Below are 19,145 nucleotides of genomic sequence, written 5' to 3'. Positions count from 1 at the left end.
TTTGCAAATGCAATTTAAAGATACCACACACCATTTTACATTATTTACCTTTTTAAGCAGGTAGATGGAAAAAGAAGAAAAAAAAATAACTATTGTAGTACAGTAACTTGTACACAGGAGATGAGCTGGAGCTGCGCACTGGGTATTTTTCTCAGTAAATCCATTGAACGGTAAACCACCCGCGAAAGATGAAAGAAAATGAAACCAAGTGAGAACCGAATCATACAACAGTCATAACTCGTCTACTGACTTGTGTCCTGGTGCGACTAGTGGTTTAATGGAATACATAGAATAGAGAGTAAACAGATCTTTATTTATTGCAGCGTCTGCACAGGTATCCACTGGACACTGTACGTAACACACTGTCTGCACCATGCGTGTGAGAAACTTAAGTGTGACGCAATTTTGTGCACCTTGGGGAGCATAAAAATGGAAAAAATTAACATAGTCTCTGTCTCATAAACATCGCAATCATTTCTTACTCGCTAAGTATCTTTTCTTTTTCTCACTCCTCGTTCATCTGCTTATTCTATGCTTCCCTTCTCCCCCACCCCCATCTTTCTTTTTTTTTCTTCTCTCTTTTCATCGCTAACACACTTTGATGCAAGGAAGTTCTATGTATGCAGAGAGACCGAGAAAGAGCAGCAGAGCCGATGGGAGAGACGCACTATTTCTCTCGTGCACACTTCCTTCACCTTCATTTCTCGTGCTGGTCTTCGGTCTCTCGTGCTTCTCTCCATATCTCTCGCTCTGCGAAAACTTCTAGGGGTAAGACATGAATTTGACTGATGCAAAATGAGATCGATTTAAAGTAATGTTCTGTCTTGTAATAACACTTTTTTAACTGGAATATAATGAGATTATCCAACTAAATAACACAGATATCTGATGGAAGTCAGCCTAACAGTGACAGTAATTGTTACGATTATAGAAAATGACATGCTCGGTCTTGCTGTTTTTAAAAAAAAAAAAAATTGTAGGCCCTATTAGGATATAACCATTATACTGGCGCCGTTCATTATTTTCTCAACAATTTTTAATAAATTCATCTCCCCATTGTTGTGTTTATTTAGCCTTAAGTTGATAGCATAAATTAGATTTGCATACATTTATGATTTTTTTAAACCTCACCGGTGAGACTCATCCCTGCGTATTTGATAACCTTGTACTTTAAATTACTCTTTCAGTGACGATGGTGAAGCTGACAATTATTGCCGTATTACTGTTTGGTAAGTTTTGTTTTTGGTTCAATAAACATAGCAGTCCGTTTGTTGTATCTGAATATAAGCAAACACTTGGCGCCTTTTTCAATATAAACGGAACAACAGGAATGTATTTGGCCTGTTATCATACAGAAGTAAAACTTCGCCTTGGAAACTTCTTGATTTCACACTTTAACGTGCATCAAAAAAGTATTATGAACGTATTATTTACAGTACGGTGCAAAAGTCGCAGGCCATCAAACATTTATCTGGGAAGTAAGTGTTTATTTGCTCAGAAAAAAACGTTTTAAAATATTTTAAGAATATAGTTCAGTATGGATCAGTGACATGATAAATCCAAAGAAGCATTTCATCTGTTCTCCAAAAAGTTATATCTTCATATCTTGTTGGACGGCCAGATGAACACTGTTTCAGTTCCCAAACATCTCCTCAGGGGCACCAAAACCATGCCATGTCTTCATTGAATTTCACCACCAGCTCAATTAATTAACTTAGCAAGTGTGGCAAGATGGTGAGGTGATGGCGGGGCAAAATAATCGCATGCTAATTGGTGAGTGAAGAATTACATGCATGGGTGTATTAGATTGTTACTGCAAGCAATGCGATGACTTTCAGATAGGTGTCGAAATGCTTCAGCCATGATTCGGCAGATTTCATAGTCATAGTTCCACATCAGAATAAGGATTAAAAAAACAAGCGTCATTTTTTTATTAGCATATTTATTAATATTAGTATTGTCCAAGCGGCAATAACGCATTATGTTTTTGTGGTTAGGTACGAATGTAATTTCTGTCAAACGATGCAGGGTACACATTCCACGTTGGCTGTATGTTTGATCAGTTAGGGCCATTTCTCCAGCTGTGGAGTGATTTTGGGTTACAGCAGCAGTGTGACAGCCTTCTTATGTAATCTTGTTGTTGTTCCTGCTGAACTTGCAATTAGGTAATTATAACTGACCACCAGTCTTGATATTTGTGAATTGAGATATTAGGTGCGCTGAGCAAATTTATAAATGAGAGTTTGTTTGTTGTTAAAATAACAATGCAAGTGCAATTATGATTGTTCACCTTCTTAAAAACGACACTCTTGCAGCAGTAATTTAATTTTAGTTGTAGAGTTTTTGCTATTGTGTCAGATACATAACAGAAACGAACGAAGTAAAATTAGCTTTTTAAAATTTTGTTTGCATTTACATGTAACACTCTTCAGTTGCTTAGAGGCAACATGCAGATATTGTCACAACAGCCAAGTCAATGCTAATTCAATACAAGCAAGCAGGAACAGGTGATCTGCAGGAACATGACTGAAGATGTATGGCATGCAGCGTTTTCGAGATGCTGTCGTTTGCAGTTTTTTGCTTGTCGTTTGGTCGCTGCAGTTCAGGTCACTTTATGCATCTTGCTTGAAGCAGATATATAAAAGTTAGTCCTGTCTTAAAAGGAAAAGAGTAAAAGTAAAACTTTTAATTGCTGCTACTGCTGCTATGATCAGTATTACTTTTACTGTAATGATATAGATGCAGTTACAGAAATTGGTCAAACAACAAAAACATAATAATAATAATAATCTTGCACAGTGATGTCACTTCTCCAGGGCGGCACATTTGAATTTAATCTCAGCTCTGTGCATTTTTGTACTTACCATGTTCACCCCATGTTCTCCCTGTGCTCACCCCGTGTTCACCCTGTGTTCTCCCTGTGCTCACCCCGTGTTCTCCCTGTGCTCATCCCGTGTTCACCCCGTGTTCACCCTGTGTTCTCCCTGTGCTCACCCTGTGTTCATCCCGTGTTCTCCCTGTGCTCACCCCGTGTTCACCCTGTGTTCTCCCTGTGCTCACCCCGTGTTCACCCCGTGTTCTCCCTGTGCTCACCCCGTGTTCATCCCGTGTTCACCCCGTGTTCACCCTGTGTTCTCCCTGTGCTCACCCTGTGTTCATCCCGTGTTCTCCCTGTGCTCACCCCGTGTTCACCCTGTGTTCTCCCTGTGCTCACCCCGTGTTCTCCCTGTGCTCACCCCGTGTTCATCCCGTGTTCACCCTGTGTTCTCCCTGTGCTCACCCTGTGTTCATCCCGTGTTCACCCCGTATTCTCCCTGTGCTCACCCTGTGTTCATCCCGTGTTCACCCTGTGTTCTCCCTGTGCTCACCCCGTGTTCTCCCCGTGCTCACCCTGTGTTCATCCCGTGTTCACCCCATGTTCTCCCTGTGCTCACCCTGTGTTCATCCCGTGTTCACCCTGTGTTCTCCCTGTGCTCACCCCGTGTTCATCCTGTTTTCTTCCCTTGTAACTTGGGTTTTCTCATGCAATTTGAAGACATGCAGTAACGTGATTTGATGTCCTTAAGATGGCTGCAGTGCGTGATTGTGCGTGCGTGTGTACTTGTGCCCTGTGGTAGGGCCAGAATACTGTCTGAGATATTTCCCTGCCTCGTGTCCTCTGTTTCCTCAAATAGGCTCCAGGACCCTAGTGATCCTACACTGGATAAGTAATTAGTAGATGGATGGAGGGTTATTCATCACATCAGCAACAACAGCAAAAATAAAATAACTTATTTGTTCTTATTGCAGTTGTGTGCAATGAATCCCTGTCCACTCATCCTGCCAATCTAACGACACCCAGCTGGAACAATTGTACGACTAACTGTGCGCCATGTTCTACACCTGGGACGGCCTCAACACCATCATTTGCTACTCCTCCTCCACCGGTCCTGGCGTTCATCAACGTGAATGCCACGGTGAGCTCGTGCCAGGGGGCCCTCCACCTCCAGCACGTATTTAATCACTTCAACGCGCGCCCACTCTGCCACGACAGTTCTGAAAAGCTGGAATCCTTCAAGAACATGTTCTGTGCCCACCTGGGATGTGACGGATTCAAGGGATGGAAACGGTCACAAAACCATACGGGTTACAAGATTGAGGTAAATGGATTTATACCAAAGGACAACTGTATAACGCTGGAGATTATGTGTAAAGGTAAGCCGGTGTGCATACATTTGTGCATTTTAAACATTTTTGAAAGTTATTTTCAATACTATCTCACCATGCCATCAGCTCTGAACCTAAAGTTCATGGTTTTTGAGCACCACTTATGACAGGAAGGAGTATTTTTGAAGGTGCTCGGCGTCTTTCTGTGGTAGAACTAGAGTGTCTTTTTAAAAGCAGAGGTCTCAGTTCCTTCATTCTGCTCATCCAGCTCTCCCCAAGAGTAAAGAACTAGCAGGCTACAAGACTGTGACTGGTCTGCTCATCACGGGGATCCTAGTCCTGCTTCTTCTCAGGTTTGGACATAAGAGGTGCACCACCCTTTACAACAAATGTAAGTTGAGAAACACTGAAAATTAAGCTCTCAGTAGTCATGCTAAGGCCTCTCATAGGAAACATCGCAATGTACCTGCATCCTCCTTTGATTGCTACAGGTTTTATCAGTCTGACACCAATATATATATTTAATGGTCAGCATATGCTTCTATTCTGGATGGCTATTTTGCTACATGTTGCTTTATAGTTAATATGTCTGTAAAAAGCAAAATACGGTAAATGTTCAGCTTTGCATGGCAATGCTACAGTCAGACTTCACCTGGGGACATGATTTGAATCCCTTTGGTTTCCTTGTTTCTTAAACATCATGTTCCATGCTGACTTGGATGCGGAACTCTTTCCACTGTGACTGTGGGTTTTCTGTACATAAATGGTGCTTTTTCTGCGCAGTGTTTAAGCGGCGGAATCGGGAGTGGATCGGACCCACGCAGAGTCAGAGTGGTAAGTGCTCTGCGTTATTACCCAAAGCCGCGCACACATTGTATTTTATCACCTCGAAATGTTTTATTAGCAGCTCCAGCAAAGGTTCAGCAGCTGGTTATATTTGCACTGGAACCTAAACCACTAGTCAGTCTCTTGCTTGGACCGTCACGTAGGTTAATACACTCGTTTTGTACAGGAACCACCGAATCTGTATTTTTCTGTATGACATCTGTCTTTATGTTGTGTCAGTGTCGTTTTATAGAGCACAGGCTGGAATGCCTTCCAGCAACTCAGCAAGATACTCGTACCCCGGTGAGTGCGTGGAATATATGCCGGTACACCCGTAAACCAACGTTCTTGAAACAGCTATAGAACAGCTAAAAGTATACCAGTCACAACTTATACCATTTGAAATTTGAAGCGTTTTCATGACATATTTCCATTTTGTTGGCAAGATTATGAGGTGAATTTTACGGCATTTGAATGTGGCTCCATCTTTGTGAGAAAAGTTTACCTAGTTATATACATTTATACGACATGTGCAGCTGATGAATAACGCACTTCAGATTTCTATTAAGTCCACTGTTGTGTTTTAATTAATATAACTGAATTCAGGTAATTTGACTACAAAGATGGCAACAGGGTTTGGATGTCTGTCTTGGCTTTCATCTTCACTTACTCACGTGTCAAACGTGATGATGAGGTCACCTGTTACCAGCACTAACTGTTCAGAACTGGATACTAGACTGAGTGTTTATTTAAACTGCAACTTTGTAACTCTGGATATAGCGTCAATGACTGCATTTGCTATCCTACAGCACTGGAGAGACTGTCTGTACAGCCCGGCAGAGAGCCTTCCTCAAACCGAAACAGCGACTGTGATTCATATAACTAAGTCATCGACATGACCTTTTATATCAACGGCGCCATCATGAAACACCAGTGTTTTCTTCCAAGTGCCTAGTAACAAGAACTTTTCATCAAAAAACAAAGGTCCCGGAACCAAAACGAATGCTTTCCAGATAAAGGTCTGGTTTGCATTCAGGTTGGCGAGCATCCCGAATGACCACCAACTGTGTTGACATTAACGTGGCATGGACTTGTCAGTCTGAGGTGAGATGATTCATATACTATATATGTAAATACAAATTAGGTCTTGCTCTTTATGTTAATGGGACTGCACCTTAATTTTTCACTTCTGGTATAATACCAGAAATAGTTGGTACATTCCCCATCACAGTTTTTTTTTTTAAATCTGAGGTCTGAATTTCATTCTGATATTAAAAGAATGTTTTATTTGTTGTAGACATTTAATAAAATTTCTCATTTAAGCTTGTTTTAGTAAATACTGTAAAAAGTATACATGCATTTTTGTGTTTGTAATGTTTTATACAGCTTTTTCACTTGTGCATTCTTTCAAAACCCGGCTTTCTTTACGCATGACATTAATATGTTTGTTATTTTATTGATTGATGTAGGTAAGCATGGGTTTTAAAGTTTCCTTATGTATTTTTTTTTACCAAAACTACAAAACATTGAGTGCATTTTCAACAAAATGCACGCATGAGGAAAAGAAAAGATTTGGGAAGGTAGAGGAAGCAGAGAATAAGAACGTTGATCTATTTTTGAAACAGAAATTGGGTTTCCTGTGTTGTTTTTATTCATTTCCTGTTTCTGTGTTATTTTTGTCATTTCATGCATGCCTGGATCCCCTGTATTCTTGCAGTTCATTCATGCATCCCAGTGCCTCTCCTTTTCATTCCCCCCTTTTCATTTTAAATTGACATTTCTCTCCAGTCATTTACTATGCGTAAGATTCTAGACGTATCTATTAAACTAAGTGGAAAACCAGACAGCCCCCAATAATGTTTTAAATGATAAAGCTGTGTATATTTTTTAACTGTGTATATTTTTTACACTATATTAAAGACTGTCCATGCCGATTTGCATTAAACGGTTGGTGATTTGCAAGGTGATTATTTATTAAATGTATTGGGGTGGATTAAAAAAAAAAAGTGATATTTTATCTGACGAACTGTATCTGATGGAAAAAACATTTGATTGATAATCTTGATTGATATCAGCTTGTATTGCGATTAAACAGATAGACATATGAACAAAAAACAAACTATATGACAAACGGGTATAAAAATGGATGGATGGAATTTATATTCTGTACTTGACAAGGTAAGTCTTATAAAATTGTACACATGAATTTTTTTTTATGAAAATCACATAAAATACACGGTACAGCTGGCTTCAATGCATAAGAAATCTTGTAATGTACATATATTATTTTATACACAATAATAAACAAAAAATATATCCGTACACTTTGTGTCCACCAATCATCTAATGTTAGACAGGACGCAGGGTATGTTTAAATTCATATACACTGAACTGGCAACAAACGGGTATGGAAAATGAATGAATGAATGGGTGTGATTTTTATTTATACGAGGAGGGTAATGGCAGAGAAAGTTTACAGAAGGGATTTCCGGAGGCAAAAGTGAGTCTTAGCTATAGTACTAGGCAGGGGCACCAAATAAAGAGGCCATTTCACGGTTAATTTATTCTATTCTGCCACATCACACGATATTTTTCTGCTATGCAACATTTCCAAATATTTTCAAACGATAAAAAATTACATCGCCAATGTGTCGCAAATGTATAACATGGCAATAAGACAAAAACAACTTATTCAAATCACTAATTTCACCTTGATTTGAATGAACACCAGCAGCGTGCCACAGTTCAAGATTACAGAAATGAATCTCGAGTTCGACTTTAATTCATTTTTGCGGTACACCCCTCAAACGTTTTTGGTAATTACCATGCTTGCGGAAATCCTGAAAACTTCAATGCATGCTCCGTCAGTTACGGTTAAAACAAATTGCTTGTTATTCATAGATGAGAATTAGAATGTTTCCGATATACATGTACCTTATAAGATAATTGAATACAATATTTTAAACCCACATTAAATACTTTCATACTTAAAACAACTTATATAACTTATGTTGTATGCAGTTTACAGTATTATATTTAGTTTCTTAATTTGAAATGCATTCATTTTGTGCTAAGAAGCACGTTTTATTTTAATGCGAATATGTTTTGGTTTTGCTTCGTTTCCTCGGCCACTGATATGCTGTAGTGCATATGCACCCGAATGCTGATGTTTTCTCCGTTTTACAGTTTCATCAAATTCTAAAAGTACAAATACAGAAGCTTTAGCATACCTTGAACTGAAACAATCAGCATTTAATCTTGCCTGGTGTGCTCATATATTGTTTGCAACTGATTAATATTTCGGATTTTATAAAACGCACGAAGAGCTTCTCGTAACCTGCACAAACGAACGCGTCATAGTTTCCGGAGGGAAATTTGAATTAGAAACGCCAGGGGGCAGACAATTAATAGATTTCACAGCAACTTAACAACAACAACCACACCGAGCGCATTTGGAAAGAAAATGTAGAGTAAATTATAGCTATCATGTTTTTATTTACAGTTAAGTAGACCCATAACACTAACTTTATGATTAAATATATATTGGTATGTCTCTAGCGTACTATAATATTATAGTGTGAGTGGATTTCATTGTCAACTGCTAGAGCTTCCTGTTGTTATGGTTTTACGTCCCCTGCTGGGCCATCCAGCCTTGGAAAGAGGTTCCACGTGATTCGTGGCACAAACATAAGTGATGATTAGAACATGAATCTTAAACAGATTAAAACAATGAATCTCCTTTTTGTCAAAGACACGAGAGGGAAGGAAATACCCAGTTAATTATCAAGACCATAGACATTAAAAGATCACATGGCAAATAAAATACAAAATGGCATGTACCCCGGAGGGGGGGGGGGGGGGAGCATCAGATGTGTGATGGACTGGCAGAGACAAAAGAGAGATACCAGTGAACAAAGCTGGCAGGAGATCAAGGTTCCTCTAGCTCCCTACACACTTTCCATTTTTAAATTAAGAAAATCCAGGGTGGAGAACCTAAAAGTCACCAACCCCAGGGTGGTGATGGAAACAGCTGCCAGGGCTGGGTGGAGAAACAGGAGTTGGCACACGCAGTGCGTTAAATAGGCAGTTGGCCTGGGTGGTTTGTTAAGTCGATGCCCCCAGAGAATGCTGTCCCGCCCAACTGGCCATCCTGCCAGGACCGGCCGCTGGTTGCAACCAAACGGTAACATTTCTGCCCACCATGCGGCTATAACATCTCGCCCGTATTCCAAATGTTGACCAACTTTACGCACAGTTTGTATTTTGCTTCCAATTCGCATTTGGGATCCTTAGCCAACCAGTTACATTACTTGGGATCGGCAAGCCGAACATGTGAAAACTTGCATTTCCCAGCTGTGAGCGTTGTACATTGCAAGGTAGCCTACATTGATATTTTTCACTGGAAATTATAGTAGACTGATTAGTTGCAATAGTCTGGAAACATGTTTCCATACTCTCTCCTTTTCCATACTTATCCAAACTTGAAAAACACAAAAATCAAAGTCCACACCTTTCCATACTGTGGAAGAACCTCAACACACGTGTTTCCTTGGTTATTAAACCACAACCTTTTTTTTTTTTTAATTTTGATCCAAATTTATTTAACAAAAAAATAGTACAGTAAATAGTAAATAGAACATCGCAGTAACAATAGCACTGCTAAAAAACAAAGTCTGACATTAGAAACAAACTTTCAAAGTATATACAGTGTAGCCAAAAATTATTGTACACTGTGGAGAAATGGTCCAAAATGGAAATATATAAGATATCGAAGAGCAAATTTTAAAAACTGTAAAAAACCTATACTGGAATTGTTCTCAGATTATGTAATTTCATCATCAACCATTTATTCACAGTGTAAAAATTATTTTTGGTTACACTGTATATATTTTTATGTACACACTTGCCATAGTCAACGAAAGCGGTCCTGCCGCCCACTTCTGGGTCACGACCCACCAGTTGAGAAACTGTTAGACTATATAGGAAGATCATGAATATCTTGCAAAGGTAAGTGCATAAGGTTCATGTCTCAGGAGCGTGTCTAATTACAGTACTTATAAGATATAAAGCAACTCGCACTTTTATAAGTGAATGGGAGAACAGACCTTATTGTGGAAAACAAAACCTCAACAGTGATAAGTGATCATAAACTGTCTGGTTCCATCTTACCATATAACTGTAATTAATTAAGTTAGTTCTGTTCATCTGACCTAATTTTATAGTAGCAGCTTCTGAATTACGCCTGACGGCACACAAATACTCCTCTCATCTTTAAAATGAGAAAAATTGGCTGTATCAAAAAAACAGGAACGATGTGTGCAAGAAATAGTTGACTAACTGATGCTTATTTTTCAATCTGTAATGTTATCCATTGTGTTAACAGAAGCAAGCAATGCAATAAATGAACGTCAATACTGCTGTTTCACATGGTAAGCATATTAACTGGAATTACAATAGAGCCCATTATTATTATGTCCCCATTATAAGCCTATTATAGACAGTTTTACTGTTGCTCATAAAACACATATTGAACAAACATACCGGACAAATTACCTCATAGAGGTTGGGGTGAAATTATGGGCTGTCATAGCTACTTGTCTAGCATGAATAACTGCGAACAAAAAGATATTATGAATGAAAGTGTCAATCATAAGGTTATTATAAGGTCTAATGTTACTTGCAAAACAGACATTAAAGCTGAATTAAATTTTTAAAAAAGGGACAAATAACCCCAGAAAAGCAGCTAACAGCTGTCAACTTCGCAAATGTTAGCCAATGAAAATGTCTGCGAGACCACAGCTAAGAACTGTCACACACTTGGGGGCCTGGTTTACTGGAATCGGGTTGGATTTTGCATGCACATCTACTTAATACTATTATTATAACCACAGAACAAAGCAGTAAGCACCTATCACACAATACCTGTCTGTTCAGAGGCTCCAACAATAATACAAAAAAATACTGATGTGAAACAAAGGGCAATTTCAGGCCTTTTTTCCCCCCAAAAGTAATTTTTCGCTACTGTCTTTTGATATATAAAAATCATTGACTTGGCCGGACATATATCAGCAGCATGGATCAGCCTATCAAATATCAGTTTGATATTACTTTGAAGAGCGATTGACTCAAAACAAAATAGTGGTGTACGAAAGGCCAGCATCTGTCAGCAATGGACAGTTTTCAAATCAGTGTTATTTGAGAAGGAGGCTGAGACATTTGGAACTTTATTACTGTGGTCATTAAAGTGATCCTGAAACGATGGCCAGTTTCATTGCTGGAGAACTTAAGGAAGCAGGATGTTTTCATGGTTATAGGGTGACGTTTGAACAATTTTAGTTCCACATGAAAACCGCACATGACTATACCACTTATATGCAAATAAAACAATTGTCAACTAACATAAATGTTATTACTATTAGCCATGAAGATTCCAGCAAACTAATGCAGATTAGATTGATATTTCATCAATAAAGTTTTGTGTCATTGAGTCGGGGTACTATTCAGATAGTGGTTTGAGCTAAAGGTTCATTTGATCTGCTGTCTGATAGAGCTATTTTAGCATGTGATGTTATTTATCACAAGAAAACAAGGGAAGAAAACAGAAAATAGTAAAATGTAACTTTTGCATAAAAAAAGAGAAGCGATAAACAACTTTTGGAAAAAATAGTAGTGGAAGACAACTTTTGGTGGGAAAAAATATTCTCATTACTATGTAATTCCTTTTGTGACTTCCATACATACACTGCTTGTGTTTTCATTTCGGTTCTTGTCAGTAGTTGCTAATCCTTTTTTTTGTTTACAAACCAACTAAACTGGAATGTTTGTAGTAATGTAAATTAACCATTTAACCAAGAAACTAGCAGTTCTATTCTTACAAGAAATGCTGCTTGTCTAATTATAGTAATAAATAAAATAGGCCTAATTTAAATATTTTAAAATAATAAATAACGGTGCATTGACCTTATAAACAAATAACAATAGACAAACAAAATTGTTTTTGTTGCCACCTGTTGCACGATATCTTTGCAAAGTTTGCAAATTACAGTAGCTTGGTCCATGTCAGATTTCGCAAATGGATTCTCAGATCTGGCTCACATAACACAAAATAATGGATTTCGAAGTGCATTTTCCTGAAAATTTTACAGTAAATATTGAACAAATTTTGTTGAGAATGGGACCGTGCCCTTAAGAACAAAAGAAATTTACAAATGAGAGGAGGCCATTCGGCCCATCAAGCTCGTTTGGGTAGAACTTAACTAATAGCTCAGAGTTGTTAAAATCTTATCTAGCTCTGATTTAAAGGAACCCAGGGTTTTAGCTTCCGCTACACTAGCAGGAAGACTATTCCATACTCTAACTACACACTTTGTAAAGAAGTGCTTCCTTCAAATTCTCCTGCTAATTTCCACTTATGGCCACGAGTTCTAGTATTTAAACTAATATTGAAACAGCATCCAGACCTGTTAGAATCTTATAGACCTGGATCATGTGCCTAGGGATGCACCGATCCACATTTTTTCACTTCCGATCTGATTCCGATACCTGAATTTGGATATCTGCCGATACCGATACTATTCCGATACCAGAGCTCTATTTGCTTTAATATCACTATGATTATTATCGTTATTGTTAATTTTATGAGGCTGTAATAAATTTCTCTACAAGCAAGTCTATGTATTGTATGTCCCAAAAAGCAACTTGAGGTAAGTATGAGGTCAGAAAACGGCAGAAATCCCATCCTGAAAACAAATATGCAACTTAAGGGTTTAAATGGGTATTTATTTAAATTTCAAGACAGGATTACTAGATACTAGTGCAATTATTAATTATATTTGTAGTGTTGAACGTCGCGACGGAGGTTCCACCTCTCGGAACAACGGCTTTGCAAACATTGCACGTTGCTGTCTTACTTTGCGGCGTTTCGACCGTAAAATGTTTCCACACAGCGGACATGTTGTATGGCGCTCAATGCTAAACTGCTACCTGCAAACTGCAGAGGATTTCCTGAAAGGAGGCGTGTCATCTCTCTCAGTGTCTCATTGGAGCACAGACACGTCACCTAGCCCGGGATCACTTGTGAAGTCATTTCAGCAGACAGCATTGTAGACATAATTCAGCCTCGAGCAAAGGAGAATAAGGGGGCACATGTAGGGATGGGGCCGATCCGATCCAGTATCGGTATCGGGTTCCGATACCAGCTTAATTAACGGATCGGAAATTTCCGATCCAACCTGGAGAAATTTCCGATCCGTTAATTAAGCTGGTATCGGAACCCGATACCGATACTGGATCGGATCGGCCCCATCCCTACATGTGCCCCCTTATTCTCCTTTGCTCGAGGCTGAACAGATTCAACTCAGCTAACCTCTCCTCATAAGACATTCCTCTAAGACCAGGAATCATTCTTGTAGCTCTACGTTGCACCTTTTCCAAGGCAGCAATGTCCTTCTTAAGGTATGGTGAACAAACCTGCACACAATATTCTAGGTGGGGTCTTACCAAGGAATTATATAATCATAGCATCACCTCCCTTGACTTAAACTCCACATACCTAGAGATGTAACCCAACATCCTATTGGCCTTTTTAATTGCTTCCCCAAACTGGCGAGAGTGGGACATGGAAGCATCAACATGCACACCAAGTCTTTCTCATAATCAGCTACCTTTATTTCAGTGAAACACATAAAGTATCTGTACTTTATATTTCTGCTCCCTGCATGGATTACCTTACATGCATTTATCTATGTTAATTTTCATCTGCCAGGTATCAGCCCAGTTGCTAATTAAATCCAGATCCTGTTGTAGCCTCTGTGCTGCTAGATCAGTATCTGCTACACCACCCACCTTGGTGTCGTCTGCAAATTTAACCAGTTTACTGTATGTATTGATGTCAACTTCATTAATGTAAATTAGTCCAAATATTGGTCCTGAAATTAAACCCTGCGGTACCCCACTATGAACGCAGGCCCACTGTGACATGGTGCCTCTAATAACTACTCGCTGCTTCCTGTCAGTTAACCAGTTTTCGATCCAAGCTGCTACAGTTCCTAAAATCGCTGCAGCTTTGAGCTTAAGCAAGAGCCATTTGTGGGGGACAACATCAAATGCCTTCTGGAAATCTAAGTAGAAAGATGGAACATAGGCCTTTTTTGTGACGATCCCTTCAGAAGGGATAAAACTTGTTTATACATTATGGGAAAATTCTGAGGTATGTCCGGTCACACTTGGCTCATATAACCAGATGCACATAAAGCCATGGATTTCAAAGTGCTGTTTCTCGAAAATGGTACAGTAAAAGTTGTCCAAATTGTGCCTGGAAATAGCTTGGGATCTTGCCTTTCAGAAGGTATAAGACGAGTTTTTACATTATGGGAAAGTAAGAAATTCGCTGTATTTAAGTATATTCGTACATATGACTATAAATCACTCTTTATTTATCCACGATCGCTTAGAATCAGTTATTTTTCCTAAACGCGATCTGATACCGTAATGTTATGCCTATGCGTGCACCTCACATTTAAAGCGCGGATAGCTTCACCGCAGTTGGACGTTGTTTACTGCGGGACAAGTTGCAATATTTGTACTATTTCAATGGTACATAAAGTTTCTTTTATTCTTTACTAAGTTTGCTAACTGGTTAGAATAGATCAAATTTGTAATTCAAGATCTAGTCAATAACATGAGATCCAATGAGACAGGTGTGTATACATACATATATACAAACATATTTTTACTTATGACAAAATATTTATAATTGCTGCCAATACCTTCCCTGGTGGTCTAGTGGTTAGGATTCGGCGCTCTCACCGCCGCGGCCCGGGTTCGATTCCCGGTCAGGGAAGAACGTTTTTGACATTAACAGGACTGCAAAATGTCGTACAATATATTATACAAATGATATCTTAGCAAATCTAACAAACTTACAAAAAAATTTGAAGGCTTTTTTCTTTTTGTCTATGCCTCAAAATGACCATGAATTATACACTACCTGCTTAACCATACCATATTTATGAAAATTCAACTACATGATCTACAGGGATATTACGACTTTCACATCTTTTCAATAAATAGTCAGCTTCCTTAAATTATTTACTACACTGAAACTAAATATAAAACAGGTGTTTCTTAGGTTTTGACCTGAGCATGCAATCCACACATCCATTACCATAGTTTGAAAACCACAACAAAAATAAGATGCTTTAAGCTGATGTAAGAATATTATGTCATACAGATTTTATTTTAGTATTGTTCACCAGTCTGAAACCATGGTTCACATACATGCTACAGTTGTCCTTTTACTGAAGTCCAGCAATACTTGCAATGAAATTACAGGAAGCATCATACATTTTTTGTTTGAAATTCACCTTGAAATGTTCAAAATTTTAAAATCCATGAAAGTAGATAATTACACACAACAAGTTCAACGACAAAGTCCAACCTGTCATGTCAAACAGTAAGTTTACTATGACTGTGCAACTTCAATGTACAACTTATGTATCTGAGTGCAGATCCTGTGACAGTAAATCTTGACTGACGTGTAACTGTTGGGGAAATGCTATTTTGCCTTCATTATGGATACGCAGGTGTCTTTTCAGGCTGTCTTGTAGAGTAAACTTTTTCCCACATTGTACACAAATATATGGTTTCTGACCAGTGTGAACACTCAGGTGTCTTTTGAGGACATGCAGCTGAGTGAAACTCTTCTCGCACTGCGTGCAGCTAAACGGCTTTTCTCCAGTGTGAATCAGCTGATGTATTTTAAGATGGCTTCCCTGAGTGAAGCGTTTCCCGCAGTACATGCATATGTACGGCTTCTCTCCAGTGTGGATTCGTTTATGTCTTCTTAGGCTGTCCTGCAGTGAGAAGCTTTTGCCACAGTGACTGCAAGTGTAGGGTCTATGACCGGTATGGACACTCAGGTGTCTTTTGAGTACATGGACATGAGTGAAGCTCTTCCCGCACTGAGTACAACTAAATGGTTTTTCACCTGTATGAATGAGCTGATGAATCTTAAGGTGACCTCGCTGTGTAAAACTCTTCCCACAGTGTGTACAATTAAAACGCCTGTCTGCATCTGACCTTTGGTCCATCCTAATACTTTTCAGTGAGGAAAAGTCATTTTGCAGCAAAAATTCTTTTTCGTGTACCACACCTAAACTTAGCTGTCTTCTGCTGTGGTCACCTAATAGTTCATGGTTTTTCTCTGCATACATTTGTTGCTGCACTTCCAGAAGGTTTCTGAAACTTCTATTACTTTCTAGATGCATTCCTTTGCTCTCTTTGTCTTCACTGCACCAAACAGGATATAACTCAACTACCTGCATTCTTGCCTCATCACTGCATATAGGCATCTCAAGTTCATCCTTAATCTTAGCAGGTTCTAAATTGCCAACTTCAGATTTTGTGTCCGTCATACCTAAGCCAACTGGAATTGTCCCGGTCTCAGTAGTATGGGGCCCCAGCAGAGCTGACTGAGCTGCTGAATCATTCTCTATTGTGTCAGAGTAACCCGATTCACCAGTTTCTTTTGCCTGATGTACCAACTGTCGTGGACTTCCTCTCTCATGCATTAGATATTGAGGAAACGGATGGTTCAGGGTACTGTGCTCAGATGTGGTTTGACTGAGTCTTTGGGCTGAGCAAGAGTACTCCTCCTCTGACTTGCAGACTCCTGCCAGTTTACTGAGTCTTTTCCCTACTAATTGGATTGAGTGCTGGTCTGTGAATTGCTTGATGCCTGATGCAGGTGTAAAAGGTGCGTCACAGTCCTCCCGGCTGTGCAGCCTTTCTGTGTGGAGAACTCGTTTATCATTGTTGAAATCCTGTGATTCCAATGAGCCTTTAGGAAAACAGAAAAAAAAAACATCAGATTACTATGACAAGTAGTGGTGTATCAGTTCTGAGACCGAGGCCGAAACCATGATACAAATGTTCACGGTCTCCTATCATGGTTCTGGAAGATTCAATACTGATAAAACTGAAATATCTGTTCTATCAATCTGAATGTTTTCATTATGAGAATTGACTCAAATGTTAAAACATTGGTTTTTATTCCCCCGCATTTTAACCGTTTTAATTACTTATAAAGAGCAGGATATGAATATCTTGGGTTCTTGACAACTTCCTGAAGCATCTTTTGTGCTGAATTTGGTGGGGCAACCTGACCTCGACAGGTTTCCAGTTGTCTGAAATATAACCTGTTTACAAACAATCTTATGCATAGAACAAAAATTCATTTTAAATTTATCTGAAATACAACAAGCTTCTTTCTGAGGTATCCAGAAAAGAAAGACCAAACCAGGTTGAAGTAAGATAAGATGATATATAATCAAAACTAAAGATGGTCCAATGAAAAATTCAAATGGCGACTTTTTTTTTTTTGGCTGGGCTGTGTACTATTCTTATGGTCTCCTTGACCATGGCTTGGAACTGGGTCATTAAGGTTTTGTGCAATATACTGCTCCACAGATTCCCACAAAAGAAGCCAACCTGGAGATGCCGGGGATTGAACCCGGGGCCTCATACATGCAAAGCATGCGCTCTACCACTGAACTACATCCCCTACTATTACAAAGGTCAAGCGGTCAAGCAGATAAGGGGTGATTTCAAGTCTCCTTCCAACAAAAGAAATTTACATTGCTGTTCATTTTTTGTATTGAATAAAATGTTTGCAAAGGTATAAACACTGTAATTTATTACGGAACAGACACATTACCTTTCTGGCTACTTTTCTGTCTTCTCTGTGAATCAGTGTTCTCCAGGTCCTCCCTAAGTTCTTCATGCTTAATTAAAATAGTTTCAGACCAGCTTCCATCCACGTCTGCATCCTGTAATAGGAAATTTTAATATTATTGGCAACTTATTGTAGCCAATTCCAGTGCTGGATTCTTAAAATATATATTTATAAAATGTTCTATCAAAATGTTAAACAAGACACTTGTTTGAATATAAACAAGATGGTCAAGATGGTTGGATTGATCGTTATGGCTGGTTAGATTGCTTGTTAAAGAGTACAACTTCTGCCATTTGAGGTAGAAGTGAAATGAATATGGTTATGAAAATTGCGCTTTAATTCCTGCTTGTCCTAGGACACTGCATTCAGAGTATACTGGCTAATCCTAGATAAATCGACATCCTGGAATAATGTAACACTTTGTTACATTCAGAACAATTTCTCAGTCGCAACCTGACACCCCAACGAAAGCGCTGTCGTGTGAAAAAGTTGTGGAAATTTCAGTGGCCAAACATAGATGTATTCCTGTCGACTTTTAAGGGATATTATTTTGACATTACTAAGTCTACCAGATAATCGACTATGGCATCCCAATAACGCAATGACTGACTATAAGCTAGTTTAAATGTAGAGAGTTTGTGTAGGAATTTAATATATAACAACACTTTTAAAACGAACCTTGATGCTATCAGACTGGTGGTTTTTAACAATGGTCTGTCGTGCTGCTTTCGGTCCCCTTCCACGTCGGGCCGCTTTCAATTCATTTTCCATCCATTGCAATTTCCTTTTCAGAGACGTGTTTTCTTTTTGGTGATAGGATATTTCCAAGCGCAGAAAAGCAGAGCGATTGTCAAAAAGTTTACTAATATCTGTAACCGCTGCTTTAACTAGCACATCCATAATAGAAGCTAATTCGTCTTGAAAAGTAACACAGTTCGTCATTTTGCTGACGTTATTACCTAGTATCACAGTAGCTGTCTCTTAGTAATAATTTAAAAACAGTGGTATTATTTGTCCAGCTCGTGAACTTAGAGTAATCCGTTTATGTGTTATTAGCAATAAACTAGCTAGCTAGCTACGAAGCTAACTTGCAAGCTAGGCTCTGAAGGCGACTGTTAGCACATTTATTTCCGGACTTATGTACCGTATATACAGGAAAATAAGAGCAATTGCAATACGCGTAATGTTTTCTAATCTAAATAGAATGTGACTAGAGCTTCTTGGATGTAGCTCAGTGGTAGAGCGCATGCTTTGCATGTATGAGGCCCCGGGTTCAATCCCCGGCATCTCCAGACGGGGTCATTTTGTGGGTATTTCTGAGTGATGTGATTGTTGATTGTTTAAAACCCCATTGAAATGTAGTTCAACAATGGGACATTGGGGACCTGACACAAGGTGTAAAGGCATTTGTTTAAGGTAGCGTCTTTGCTCTTACAGCAGT

The 19,145-nt window shown here is 38.9% G+C and overlaps 2 protein-coding genes and 3 non-coding genes across 5 annotated transcripts; 3 read left to right on the top strand and 2 right to left on the bottom strand.

The window, feature by feature from the left end:
• The first annotated feature begins 431 nt into the window (after positions 1–431).
• LOC111836301 (uncharacterized) lies at positions 432–6,905 on the top strand. Its single transcript, XM_023797424.2, has 7 exons — positions 432–768; positions 1,188–1,229; positions 3,790–4,194; positions 4,415–4,537; positions 4,930–4,980; positions 5,212–5,274; positions 5,781–6,905. Exons 1-7 carry the CDS (start codon positions 621–623, stop codon positions 5,855–5,857), a joined length of 909 nt encoding a protein of 302 aa, XP_023653192.2. The 5' UTR covers positions 432–620; the 3' UTR covers positions 5,858–6,905.
• A 7,835-nt stretch (positions 6,906–14,740) lies between these two features.
• On the top strand, positions 14,741–14,812 carry trnae-cuc (transfer RNA glutamic acid (anticodon CUC)). Its single transcript has one exon. It is a non-coding gene; the product is annotated as a tRNA-Glu (tRNA).
• Positions 14,813–15,181: 369 nt separating this feature from the next.
• On the bottom strand, positions 15,182–18,831 carry LOC111836279 (uncharacterized). Its single transcript, XM_023797386.2, has 3 exons — positions 18,383–18,831; positions 17,687–17,798; positions 15,182–16,810 (listed from the first exon to the last, which is right to left on the bottom strand). The coding sequence occupies exons 1-3, from the start codon at positions 18,644–18,646 to the stop codon at positions 15,462–15,464; spliced, it is 1,725 nt and encodes a 574-aa protein (XP_023653154.1). The 5' UTR covers positions 18,647–18,831; the 3' UTR covers positions 15,182–15,461.
• trnag-ucc (transfer RNA glycine (anticodon UCC)) lies at positions 17,462–17,533 on the bottom strand. The gene has a single exon. It is a non-coding gene; the product is annotated as a tRNA-Ala (tRNA).
• A 95-nt stretch (positions 18,832–18,926) lies between the features above and the next one.
• trnaa-ugc (transfer RNA alanine (anticodon UGC)) lies at positions 18,927–18,996 on the top strand. Its single transcript has one exon. It is a non-coding gene; the product is annotated as a tRNA-Ala (tRNA).
• The last annotated feature ends 149 nt before the right edge of the window (positions 18,997–19,145 follow it).

Source organism: Paramormyrops kingsleyae, chromosome 12 (assembly GCF_048594095.1).
Source record: "Paramormyrops kingsleyae isolate MSU_618 chromosome 12, PKINGS_0.4, whole genome shotgun sequence".
Classification (NCBI taxonomy): Eukaryota; Metazoa; Chordata; class Actinopteri; order Osteoglossiformes; family Mormyridae; genus Paramormyrops; species Paramormyrops kingsleyae.
The sequence above is the reverse complement of the archived record's forward strand: the minus strand, read 5'-3'. Positions and strand labels throughout refer to the sequence as shown.

Excerpts from the sequence above, each read along its gene's own strand:
- LOC111836301 (XM_023797424.2), top strand. The coding sequence starts at position 621 with ATGCAGAGAGACCGAGAAAGAGCAGCAGAGCCGATGGGAGAGACGCAC. Across the intron at positions 4,195-4,414 it reads GCTGGAGATTATGTGTAAAG|CTCTCCCCAAGAGTAAAGAA; the intron begins GTAAGCCGGTGT and ends CTGCTCATCCAG. Across the intron at positions 5,275-5,780 it reads AGCAAGATACTCGTACCCCG|CACTGGAGAGACTGTCTGTA; the intron begins GTGAGTGCGTGG and ends GCTATCCTACAG.
- LOC111836279 (XM_023797386.2), bottom strand. The coding sequence starts at position 18,646 with ATGACGAACTGTGTTACTTTTCAAGACGAATTAGCTTCTATTATGGAT. Across the intron at positions 17,799-18,382 it reads ACCAGTCTGATAGCATCAAG|GATGCAGACGTGGATGGAAG; the intron begins GTTCGTTTTAAA and ends TTCCTATTACAG. Across the intron at positions 16,811-17,686 it reads ACAGAAAAGTAGCCAGAAAG|GCTCATTGGAATCACAGGAT; the intron begins GTAATGTGTCTG and ends GTTTTCCTAAAG.